This window comes from Dendropsophus ebraccatus, chromosome 1 (genome assembly GCF_027789765.1).
Source record: "Dendropsophus ebraccatus isolate aDenEbr1 chromosome 1, aDenEbr1.pat, whole genome shotgun sequence".
NCBI lineage: Eukaryota > Metazoa > Chordata > Amphibia > Anura > Hylidae > Dendropsophus > Dendropsophus ebraccatus.
In genome coordinates this window covers 126,517,482-126,530,525 of record NC_091454.1, presented here as the reverse complement: position 1 = coordinate 126,530,525, position 13,044 = coordinate 126,517,482, and the positions used below count along the sequence as shown (strand labels likewise).

Below are 13,044 nucleotides of genomic sequence, written 5' to 3'. Positions count from 1 at the left end.
GCATGCTGTGCAGAAAGCAATCTTCCCTGTTTATAAAAAATGGCTACTCATCACCTCTGGTGCCTCTTATCTCAGGTAAAACAATAGGATGGAACATGTTGAACTACAACCTGTCTGATCACCTTTTCCCCAAGAGATTAAGAGATGTTGGGTGCCACAACTTGGCCATTGCTAAATGGCTTCAATACAGTTTGGACACGACAGTTCAGAGCTACTGCAGACCCTTGTCACAACCAAGTGATGTTATCTGGCAGTGGGAATGCCTCAATGTTGGAGACATGCATTGTGTAGAAGTTGCCTTTGCAAACACAAGGACATGGCCACAGATGTCATAATAAGAAATACTGACATATTATACTTCACCTAGTGTTTAGGAGTCCTGGGATGTGGTTTTGGCTGTGTTTTTGGAAAAGGAAGCTGTGGAAAATCAGCGCGTGACCCTCAAGCTTTACATTTGAAATTTTAGAACTGAAGGTTTTAGCTGTCCTTTAAATTTCGTTTCACATTATGTAGTGTGTGTGTGGTATGGACACTGCTGTCTTACTGTTGAATTCTACAATGAAGCCAAGTTAAATCTAGAACATCTGGTTCACACATTTACTTTCAGTAAGAAGAATATTTATGCATTTGCAGAAAATGAAAGTTGAGAATTTGCATTTTTTTTAAGGATCCGGTCTATACAGAACACAGAAAATGTACAGTCAATGAGTTTCACCATTTTATGGTACAATGCATACAAAAGCAGAACCTTTTAATTGTAAGTGCTGATGTAACAGTACCTGTAATGTATCCACTCATGGTCTAGATTCTCACCCTGCTTTAAGTCTTGACCAGCAAATTTATTTTGATCCCCCGCCCCCCCCCCCCCTTCCCGACAGGCAACTAACACTGTCCTATGATTGGCTGAATGGGCGGAGACACTATTAGTAGACACTATTACTATAAGTAGCAGTGATGCAAGGAGGTTCAGCACCACTCCACTCGCTTCAATAAGACTATGCTGCAGTTCATTGCACAGCCACTACAAATAGTACTGCAATGCAAGGATGAATAAAATTAAAGGGGTTATCATGTGCTACAAAAACATGGACACTTTCTTCCAGACACAACAACTCCAGTTTAGGTGCAGGTTTTGTATCTCAATTCCATTGAAATGAATAGAGCTTAATTGCAAGCCACACCTGAACTAGAGACAAGAGTGATGCTGTCTCTGGAAGAAAGTGGCTATGTTATTCTAATGCTGGATACACCCTTTAAACACTGAAAAGGCTCTGGCACTCATATAAGTGCCATGGCTGCTTTAATGCTGGGAGTTGGACCCAATCTAATATTGATGGCCCATCTGGAGGATTTTTACAAGCTGCATACAAAATAACAGAGATTGCCTAAGTCTGGTATTTAATATAAACCTTTAATAGAGAAAAAGTTTACCAAATAATTTATCTTGTCCTTATTTACAACAGCTACATCCCATAGACCCTCCTGCAGGGGAAAGAGCAGCTAAAGATATTCTTCAAAGGGAAGGAAAGTAAAAGGCCATTTGTTTGCAAGAGGAAGTGGATGCAAAAAGTCTGTAATAAACAGAATTGTTCTCCACTCAAATGAGAATGATTTACAGATGAGATCCTGTTCACGGAGGTAGTCCTGATAGACAAGTGATTGGTCGCAGCTGTATACTGATGTCATTGCATCTTAGCATTTATCTAAGGAGGTGTGCAGACTATAACAGTGTAACTATTTCTCTACAGTAGGATAACTTGCTTTACACCATTGATTTATACTGTAAATTTCAAAGTCTTGTATGCAAATGTATATACACAGGCAAATATTTGTGTACCTCATACTAAGAGGGGTTATCGGGGACAATAAGGAGTCATAAAAGTACTATAAAATGTGGATATATGCATAAGTAAAGATATTTTAATAGCTTGATGTGTTTTTGGTGCTGGTTGGGCGAGCGTCAGTAGTTTACTGGCAAAGAAAAGAAACCCACTGACATTCTCACAATAATGGAAAATGTGTTTTATTCACACATATGATTCGCTGCATGCGTTGTGACTATCAGGTCTTTGTCAACAGAATACAAGGTAATGCATGGTGCATCAATTTAAAGCTAACACGGCAAACAGATATGACCTCATCAGGGGTATCATGGGAAATGATCACTAATTCAGCAGATCGTTAACCCTTGCTACAGTCTGTTACCTATCAAACATATATAATAGTAATGTCTCATAATCATGATTCTTCTGATTACAAATGTTCTGTATATTTGTTATCCAATCTGCTGATTGAATGTAGCAAGGGTTAATGATCTGCTGGGTTAGTGATCATTTCCTATGATACCCCTGATGAGGTAATCTCTGTTTGCAGTGTTATTGCTGCACCATGCACCATTACCTTGTATTCTGTTGACAAAGACCTGATGGTCACAACGCGTGCAGCGAATCATATGCATGGATAAAATATATTTTCCGTTATTGCAAGAACGTGAGTGCTGGGATTTCTTTTTCTCACTCAGCTGGAGTGCTGATCGCTGGCTTCTACAGTCTGCAGTCCCCGTGCCCACCCAGCCTGACCCACTGACAATTTTACAAAATTGCTATAAAAACTATTTTGATGCTATTGTGCAACCACAACAGTATGTACTGTTATGTAAAGGATGTGGATGGGTATTACGTCTGGAGCAATACAACCCACACAATGAAAGCAGGTAAGGGGTATAAGCAATTATGTGGCCCAAGCACAGCTTAGTGCAACATAACTAGGCAAACCTGATGTTCCGGATCATGGGACACCTTGGACAAGCCTGATACATTATGTAGATATAGCTCAGTTTTAATGCTCTTGTAATTCCCATGCCTTATAATTTTAAAATGTATTTTTTCCCACAAGACTACTGTAACTAATGATGACTCTGACCCTGACTCTGTCTGCAGTAATATCAAATTATAAAGTCATGTATTAGATTAACAAGGTGTTTCCCAAAGGAACATGGATGAACCTGGTCTTCTCCTATAATAACATGCATTCAAGACCATCTATAATAAGCAAATAATTGGGAATGAACAGGAAAATTAATGCAAATCACAGCCAACTAGATCAGTGTGTGTGGAAGGTTTAAAAGGCAATTTGCAGTATTATTACTTGTGGTCTAGGTATACACAAAAGTATAACTATTCTAAAAAAAAATCCCTACTATGCATTTACACAAAAGGGTAATCCAAGTTTAGGAAAAAAAAATAGCTGCTTCCTAGAAGCAGTGCCATTCTTGTCTTCAGTATGTGTGTGTGATACTGCAGCTCAATTCCATTAAAGTGATCAGCAGAATCCAAGCCAGTTTTGGTCTGTTAATTGGCACCCCTAGTCGCTGACTAGCAGTGCATCCTGGCCAGCTGCGTGGACCTCCCTGGATAAAACAGCTCTGCATAGTGTTGTGCCTACTAAAATTGTTGGCACTGTTTGGCACTGTTTTGTTGGAGCTGTCACATACTACACCAGATCACGCCCCCCCCCCCCCTCAGGGCAGAGCTGTAATACCACACACAACCTTCAGACAGATGTGGCAATATTTTTAGACGACTGAAGCTATGTTTTTTTTAATCCCAGAATTTCATAACAACGGCTGTTATGCAAACAATGGACGTCATTTCTCAATGTTATTGTTTTTACATAGTGTGAACCTAGCTTTTGTGATATACTTAGTGAAGACTCGACCAGAGCACCAAGTATTTCCCATCTACCTGCCATATTTTATTCATTATTCCACAACAGTATACTGCCCGTATCATGATGCAACATTCCTTATAATGTATTTCATATATTATGGCATAGCTTTTTTTTCAACTATACCATTAAATAGAAGATGTAATGGTCCGTTTAGGGTCCATTTACACAGAAAGATTGTCTGACATTATCAGCCAAAGATTTGAAGCCAAAGCCAAAAACAGACTATAAACAGAGATCAGGTCATGAAAGAAAGCCTGAGATTTCTCCTCTTTTTAAATCCATTCCTGGCTTTGGCTTCAAATCTTTGGCAGATAATCTGACAGATAATCTTTCTGTGTAAATGGACCCTTACACAAAGTGATAATTTGCCCAAACGATCGTTTATCGATTTTGAAGTAACGATTTTTATAACGATCAGTGTTTAGACGGAAGAGATAAATCGTTTGAAAAAAAATTGTTTTTGCGATCGTTTCAAGATCGCTTCTAGCCAATCTCATCACACATTAGGATTAAGGATGGTCCGAACCTGCCGAGGTTCAGATCGGCATCAGATTCCCGCTGTCTGCCCGCTCCATGCAGAGGGTGGATACAGCAGGAGGACCGCCTGGAAAATTGGGATACAGCCTATGGCTATGGCTGTATCCCAGTTCTCCAGGCGGTCCTCCCGCTGTATCCACCCTCTACACGGAGCAGGCAGACAGTGGGAATCATTGCCGAGAGTTCCTCGGTTCCTCGGCTGGTTCGCACCATCCCTAATTAGGATGAATCTGTGAAAGACTCTTTACACAACGCGATCTGCGAACGAACAACAACGATTTGAAAACACGTTGAAAGATCACGATGACCAATTTCTCGCTCATCGCTTGATCTTTCGCTGTGTTTACACAAGCCGATTATCGCTCAAATGCAATCGTGCAAAAGATAATCACTCCATGTATACGGACCATAATGCTGCGTTTACACGGAACGATTATCGATAACGCATTTGAGCGATAATCGTTCCGTGTAAACACTGCGAACGATCAAGCGATGAGCGAGAAATCATTCATTTTGATCTTTGAACATGTTCTCAAATTGTCGTTGGTCGTTTGCAAAAAATTTGCAGATCGTTTCGTGTGAACAGTTGTTCACCGATTTAACCTATGTGTGAGATCGCAAAACAATCACAAAAGATTTTTCCATAAGATATCGTTCTGTCTAAATGCTGATCGTTATAAAAAACACATTGTTCTTTAGAAATTGTAATTGTACGATCGGGCGAATTATCTTTCCTTGTTAACGCAGCATAAGAGTTGCCAATTATCAAAGTAATTATTAGCAATTAATTAAGCGTTTTATCTGGTATATAATTCTGTCCATGAAAATAAAGATATCCATTAACCTCCAAAATACATTATATGGAACTTTGTCCTTAACAAACTCAAAAGAGAAGTCTGGCGAAAATTTTTATTAAAGTATTGTATTAGCCCCCAAAAATTATACAAATCACCAACATACACTTATTACGGGAAATGCTTATAAAGTGCTTTTTTCCCTGCACTTACTACTGCATCAAGGCTTCACTTCCTGGATAACATGGTGATGTCACGACCCGACTCCCAGAGCTGTGAGGGCTGTGGCTGCTGAAGAGGATGATGGGAGGGGGACACTGAGGGACAAAGGGCACTGGAGGGACACTGAGCATCCCCCTGCCATCATCCTCTCCAGCAGCCACAGCCCGCACAGCTCTGGGAGTTGGGTCGTGACATCACCATTTTATCCAGGAAGTGACATCACCATGTTATCCAGGAAGTGAAGCCTTGATGCAGTAGAAAGTGCAGGGAAAAAAGCATTTTATGTGCATTTCCCATAATAAGTGTATGTTGGTGATTTGTATAACTTTTGGGGGGCAATACAATACTTTAATAAAAATTTTCGCCGGACTTCTCCTTCAATCTTTCATCAACAATTCATGGTTTCAGTTAAGTTCCTAAATGGTGGCAGTAAACCACAATACCTCTATAGGCCTAACAAGAAGAATGTAAGGATGGTGTGGATTCTGCCCCCTACAGTGGAGTAAGTGGTATACATTACATTACTATTTGCAATAGCAGTGCGAGCCAGGTTAGCAGTATACTTGTATATAACTAGCCTGGAGTTCTGTTCTTTTACTATATTTTCTGACAGTAATAATACATTTTTAGACAAGTATAAATTAAAAAAGGCAAACATGCTTTTGGCAGCATCTGGATATAAAGCAACACAATAACATTAACCTAATGTTCTTGTCTACAATATAGATCTCCAGGTCCCTTGTAAAATTCATACAGAAAATATTTCACACCATGTGTAAAATTCACTATTAACACACACTTCCTGGAATTCAAAGCTGTCTCAGAAGTATCCATTCATCTTGTAGCCGAGTTTTCCTACTATACAGCCTCTTTCTTCCTGCCTCCACCCATGTATATTAAAGGGATGTTATTCTACTAAGGGATGTGGCCTTGCAGGAAATGCCAATTAGGAGGCAAGTAACATCTAACCGGCTCACTTACATATCCTCCAATTACTCTAAAGGTAGAATGCAGCAAGATTAATATGAAGGTAATGGCAGTGAATGGAAGATCACCCATATTTACTGTAGGCCTTGTTTTTATTCTCTATGCTAGTGTAGAGAACACTGTACATAACACTGTGTAATTGTTGCTAGTGTACATAACACTGGCAACAATCTATCAATTCACCTAAACTAATGGTAGCTATGTATGACCTATGGGGGAAATGTATCAAACATGGTGTAAAGTGAAACTGGCTCAGTTGCCCCTAGCTACCAATCAGATTCCACCTTTCATTTTCCAAAGAGTCTGTGAGGTATTAAAAGTGGAATCTGATTGGTTGCTAGGGGCAACTGAGCCAGTTTCACTTTACACCATGTTTAATAAATCTCCCCCTATGTCTTTAGAGCCCAAGTACAATTAATATATTCTAGCTGTAATAAAAAAACATCTTTCTTCATCTACAGTAAAGGAAGATAAATAAAAATGGCTGCACTAACCATACATTTATATATACATGGCAATGAGCATTGTGGAAATTTATACAGAGAGAGAGAGAGAGAGAGAGAGAGAGTACTTATTTACCTGTACGAGAAGTTCTAGCTTCCTGTCATCTAGGAGGTGAACTTGACATCGCCGCCCCTCCGTCATCTGTAAATAGACAGAAAACTTAGCTATTTACGTAGGAATACATTGAAATTAGTTATGATAGGACAGTATCTGCTTATCAAAATAATATGAATAGTTAAAGGCTACGTTTATGTTACTGTAGTACTATACTAGTATAGTACATAGTATAGTAGTATAGTACTATAACATCAAAAATTAGACCACGTTAGAAGTGCTCTTCAGTTCTCTAAAAATGTCTCTACCTAGGTGATATCTTCACAGCACACTGCAGACCTGACAAACACTATAAGAAACAAACTCCTAAACCAACCAATGTGCATAACCATTACGTATTCTTATTTATGATGAGGAATACCTCATGTATTGTTTACAAGGACACGGTGTGTAACATTAGACAAGTGAATCAAATATAATATATAATAAATAGTATATAAATATTCTGGCGTTTCACTAATATGTTGCATTTTTTTAACTATCTGCTATAATAAAACGTGTAATGTAATATGAATGAGAGCTCTTGCATAACGCAGTTTTTGTCTCCTGGGTAAGTAATTCCGGGAAACAATAGCTGTGTGTTCCTGATTAGAGAATATTTGCATGCTAGAAAATATTATTAAGGGTTTTCTCATGTAATGTCTACCTGATAACACTAAAGTAGTAGATTAAGAGGGACTTTTCTTTGAAGCGAATGCATACTATATGGATTTGATGAGATGCCGAGGAGAAAAAGATGTTTAATCAAGCTGCGCAAGGAAAGGAAAGGTGCGACAACTAGTCATCTGGGCGGGGAGCCACCCGGGATTAGTCACCACTCTCTCCCTGTCAGGGGTGATTGACAGGCGGAGAGACGCGTTAGTTGCCTCTCTGCCTGTCAATCATCCTGCACTGCACACTGACAGAGAGAGAGCCGTGACTAGTCCCAGGCAGCTCCCCATTCAGATAACTAGTTGTCGTCCCTATCCGTCCTTGCAAGGCTTGATTTAAAATCTTTTTCTCCTCAGGAAAGTGACTGCTTCAGCCGCGGCAGGTACGTGCCATGACCTGCACAATAGTTCTATACACTGCTGCATGGAACCATATCAGCACAATCCTGCTGATTGATTCCCTTTAAAAATCTCAAGTCTTCCAGTACTGATCAGTTGCTGTATGTCCTGCAGGAAGTGGTGCATTCTTTCCAGTCTGACACAGTGCTCTCTGCTGCCACCTCTGTCCATGTCAGGAACTTTCCTAAGCAGTAGCAAATCACCATAGAAAATCTCTTCTGATCTGGACAGTTCCTGTCATGGACAGATGTGGCATCAGAAAGCACTGTGTCAGAGTGGAAATAATACACCACTTTTTGTAGGACATACAGCAGCTGATAAGTACTGGAAGACTTGAGATTTCTTAACCAATAATCATGTGATATTGCTGATCCTGGCAGCATTGCACTGCTATTGTGGTAGAAATGGGGAATGTGGAAACACAGCCTTGGCCAACCATGAGTCCATGACCTGTAAGAATCTGGAATTCGCTATTGGGAGAAAAAAGCTTTGGCACATCTATAGGCCTAGAAGCAATTGTATGGATTATCACTATCTGGGGTACGCTACCAATGAGTAAATAAGGATGTCTCTTTTGCAATATTAGACAGCTCTTGTCATTTGCCCTACTGTGACATGTCAAGTTCATGAAAGTGCTTCTCTGATCAGTAGGCCTATAAGATTAGGCTGAAAGCTGCATGCAGTTTATTGTTATAGGACAACTCAAAATGATGATCTGCCATTCCAAAATGCAAATGAAATATCATGCCCATGTGGCAGCAATCTATATAAAGGTAAATAGATAAAGTACAGTATAATATATAAGGAACATGCATGTGCTTAAAATACATCTAGTAGTGGGGAAGTTTTGCACATTGGTGTGTTATTGACATGTTAATGTGCACCAAATAAACCATGATATGTTATGGTGTCCTGGATTGCTTCTCTGTCTATGGATTCATTTGCACATTGGTCCAGACGTGGATCAGTGCACCTGCAGTGAGAGTGCAGAGCTGGATTGATTGGTATGCAGTATATATAGACAACAATAAAAAGGCCTTAACATTGTGTGAACCCCTTCAAGGGGTTGCTGGCAGGGGAACACATAGTACGAGTTGTTGTTCCAGCTGGATAACTCCCCTTAGTCACAAATATTTTCTATGTGCCAATTTCTAGAAAGCAGTCTGACTATTAGGAAGAAAGAAATAGCACCTAGTACAAATCAAATTTATGTAGAGACAAATGTCACCTCTGCCGGCTCACCGGAATGAGGTCAATGCTGAGTTCTACAGAGTTCTGTGCTGAGCAGGGACTATGTGCTAGCAGAGCCCAGGACTGACTCATTTGTCTGCTGGGGCTTTAGAAAGTTGCTGTTCTTTTTGATTTTTACTTCATTCATGTCTAGTCATACTGCACATGTATAAAGACTATGGGACTGCTATATATTTCAATTTAAAGTGGAAACAATGCAAAAATATTCATTTCTAATGCTGACCAATGCTCATCAATTGTGTCTCATTATCTGAATTAACTAAAACTCTCTTTAAAAGATGAAACTGTTGATGGGGAAAAGCTAATGTTAAAGGGGTATTCCCACCTCAATATAGTTAAACTTTCCTGATTTACCTACTTGTTCCCTCCCATTATTGATAGCTTGCTGTCTTGGTTTCTGACCACCACTCTGCTGCAGTATACATATTTATATATAATATACAGTATATACAGCTATAGAGCAGCATATCAGGAGAAGGAGGCAAGTTCGCTACATAAGTGTATTTGCTAAAATATTTTACTAGATGACTAGATGTGCCCCACAAGTTTAACTATAATAACAACTCTTTAAAAGGAGTACTATAGGTGAAACTTTTAAATGGACACTGTTTTAGATGGATCCACTATAAATAAAATATTCAGTAAAAAAAACAAAAACAAACCAACAAAAAAAAGCAACTATTTACTACTATGTGGTGGTAAATGTATTTTATTGAATGACATCTTGGATAAGCAAAGCTCAGCTGACCATAAAGCTGGCTAGCCTGTATGAATCACTTTCAATTCGAAACACGGGTTTGCAATGAGTAGATGAGGGATTTCCTGTTCTGTGTGCAAAACATTCAAAAAGTCTGCACTATACTTCCTTCCGTATGTGAAGTATTTGATTATGTCTTCATGATTCAACACTTAAAAATGTGGTTCATAAACCATGTGACCCCAGAGACAGTAACAGTATCCAATACAAATGACAATTGTAATTTTCTATAAATGCCTTCAACCTATTAAATTCATTAATACTGTACATAGTAATGTGAAGGATACGTTATAACAAATATCTGCTCCTATAAACATGATTGGGAAAAGGTTTTAACTGATTTACATGAGGTGATTGATGTTATTAATTCTGATAATTGGCTGAACACACAAAAAAATTGCTTTAGGGTGCGTTCACATGTACAAGATCTGCAGCAGATCCGCAGCAGATTTGATGGCCTAGAATTGATTTCCTTTAAATCTGCAGCTTCAAATCTGCACCATCAAATCTGCTGCAGATCTGCTGATCTTGTACGTGTGAACGCACCCTAAGGGTACAAACACACACACCGCATCGCAGTGTATTTTCTGCTGCGATACGCAGCAGATAAGCAGCAGATTAGATCTAAATAACTTAACCCAGCATCAAAACTGCTGCGTATCTGCTGCGTATCTGCTGCGTATATGGTGTGTGTGTTTGTACCCTTAGGGTACAAACCCACACACTGTATACGCAGCGTATTTACTGCTGCGATACGCAGCAAATACGCAGCAGATTAGATCTAAATAACTGAACACAGCATCAAATCTGCACCGTATTTGCTGCGTATCTGCTGCGTATACAGTGTGTGGGTTTGTACCCTAAGGGTGCGTTCACACCTACAGGATCTGCAGCAGATCTGCAGCAGATTTGATGCTGTGTTCAGTTATTTAAATGAAATCTGCTGCAGAAAATCAGCTGCAGATCCTGTAGGTGTGAACGCACCATTAAAGAGGTTTTCCAGGAAAAAAAAAATACTGATAGCCTACCCACTGGAACGTCCGGAAGCAGTTAGCTTCATATTCAGTGTAGCAATGGTGCCAGTGTACTGCCATCTTGGTTCCTATTAAAGTGAATTGGAACCAAGGCTGCAGAAATTCTGCACCGCTACCACAGTATAATCCAACTGCTCATTCTCAACATATTCATAGTACTATAGAAAGAATACATGTACACTACCGTTCAAAAGTTTGGGGTCACATTGAAATGTCCTTATTTTTGAAGGAAAAGCACTGTACTTTTCAATGAAGATAAGTTTAAACTAGTCCTAACTTTAAACAAATACACTCTATACATTGCTAATGTGGTAAAAGACTATTCTAGCAGCAAATGTCTGGTTTTTGGTGCAATATCTACATAGGTTTATAGAGGCCCATTTCCAGCAACTATCACTCCAGTGTTCTAATGGTACAATGTGTTTGCTCATTGGCTCAGAAGGCTAATTGATGATTAGAAAACCCTTGTGCAATCATGTTCACACATCTGAAAACAGTCTAGCTTGAAATGAAGGCTATTCCATGGGAGAAATTGCTAAGAAATTAAAGATTTGCTACAACGGTGTGTACTACTCCCTTCAAAGGACAGCACAAACAGGCTCTAACCAGAGTAGAAAAAGAAGTGGGAGGCGTAGGCGTTGCACAACTAAGCAAGAAGATAAGCACATTAGAGTCACTAGTTTGAGAAACAGACGCCTCACAGGTCCCCAACTGGCATCTTCATTATATAGTACCCGCAAAACACCAGTGTCAACATCTACAGTGAAGAGGTGGCTGCTGGATTTTGGGCTTCAGGGCAGAGTGGCAAAGAAAAAGCCATATCTGAGACTGGCCAATAAAAGAAAAAAATTAACATGGGCAAAAGAACACAGACATTGGACAGAGGAAGACTGGAAAAAAGTGTTGTGGACGGATGAATCCAAGTTTGAGGTGTTTGGATCACAAAGAAGAAGAACGTTTGTGAGACGCAGAACAAATGAAAAGATAATGGAAGAATGCCTGACGCCATCTGTTAAGCATGGTGGAGGTAATGTGATGGTCTGGGGTTGCTTTGGTGCTGGTAAGGTGGGAGATTTGTACAGGGGAAAAGGGATTCTGAATAAGGAAGGCTATCACTCAATTTTGCAACGCCATGCCATACCCAGTGGACAGCGCTTGATTGGAGCCAATTTCATCCTACAGCAGGACACTGACCCTAAACACACCTCCAAATTGTGCAAGAACTATTTACAGCAGAAGCAGGCAGCTGGTATTCTATCGGTAATGGAGTGGCCAGCGCAGTCACCAGATCTGAACCCCATTGAGCTGTTGTAGGAGCAGCTTGACCGTATGGTACGCCAGAAGTGCCCATCCAACCAATCCAACTTGTGGGAGCTGCTTCTAGAAGCGTGGGGTGCAATTTCTCGAGCTTATCTCAACAGATTAATAGCTAGAATGCCAATGGTGTGCAATGCTGTAATTGCTGCAAAAGGAGGATTATTTGACAAAAGCAAAGTTTGATGTAAAAACAATGTTATTTAAAATACAAATTTTAAATATAATTAACCAGAAATACTGTATCATTCCAATCTTTAGTGAATGCACATCAGGGAATTTGGGACAACCTTTATCTTTCCCTTGTGGGTCATGCAAGAAAGTACAATACAGTTTCAGGGTACTGCCAACAAGAAAGCCTGTGTATACCCTCCATGTGAAATTCTAAGAACACTACTAGGGGGAGATTTATCAAACATGGTGTAAAGTGAAACGGGCTCAGTTGCCCCTAGCAACCAATCAGATTCCACCTTTCATTTTCCAAAGAGTCTGTTAGGAATGAAAGGTGGAATCTGATTGGTTGCTAGGGGCAACTGAGACAATTCTACTTTACACCAGTTTGATAAATCTCCCCTACATTTTTGTACATTTTCTTACTGATGTTATTGGACAGCCTTCCTATTAATAGTTGTATCATAGACATTAGCATCAAACCAGTCAAATATTGCCATTTAATTCTTTATGGAGTTATTCAGTAACACTATACCAATCTGTAAATTGTCCTCAAATATACGAGACATCCCACCATTAAT

At 39.6% G+C, this 13,044-nt stretch overlaps 1 protein-coding gene across 6 annotated transcripts in view; it reads right to left on the bottom strand.

The window, feature by feature from the left end:
* The window catches only part of FRMD4A (FERM domain containing 4A), a 318,619-nt gene that overhangs the window by 134,504 nt on the left and 171,071 nt on the right, over positions 1 to 13,044 (bottom strand). For all 6 annotated transcript variants that reach the window (XM_069978544.1, XM_069978535.1, XM_069978572.1 and 3 more), the window contains exon 2: positions 6,849 to 6,914. In XM_069978544.1, coding sequence (XP_069834645.1) covers positions 6,849 to 6,914 — 66 coding nt within the window. The remainder of the gene's footprint in view (positions 1 to 6,848; positions 6,915 to 13,044) is intronic.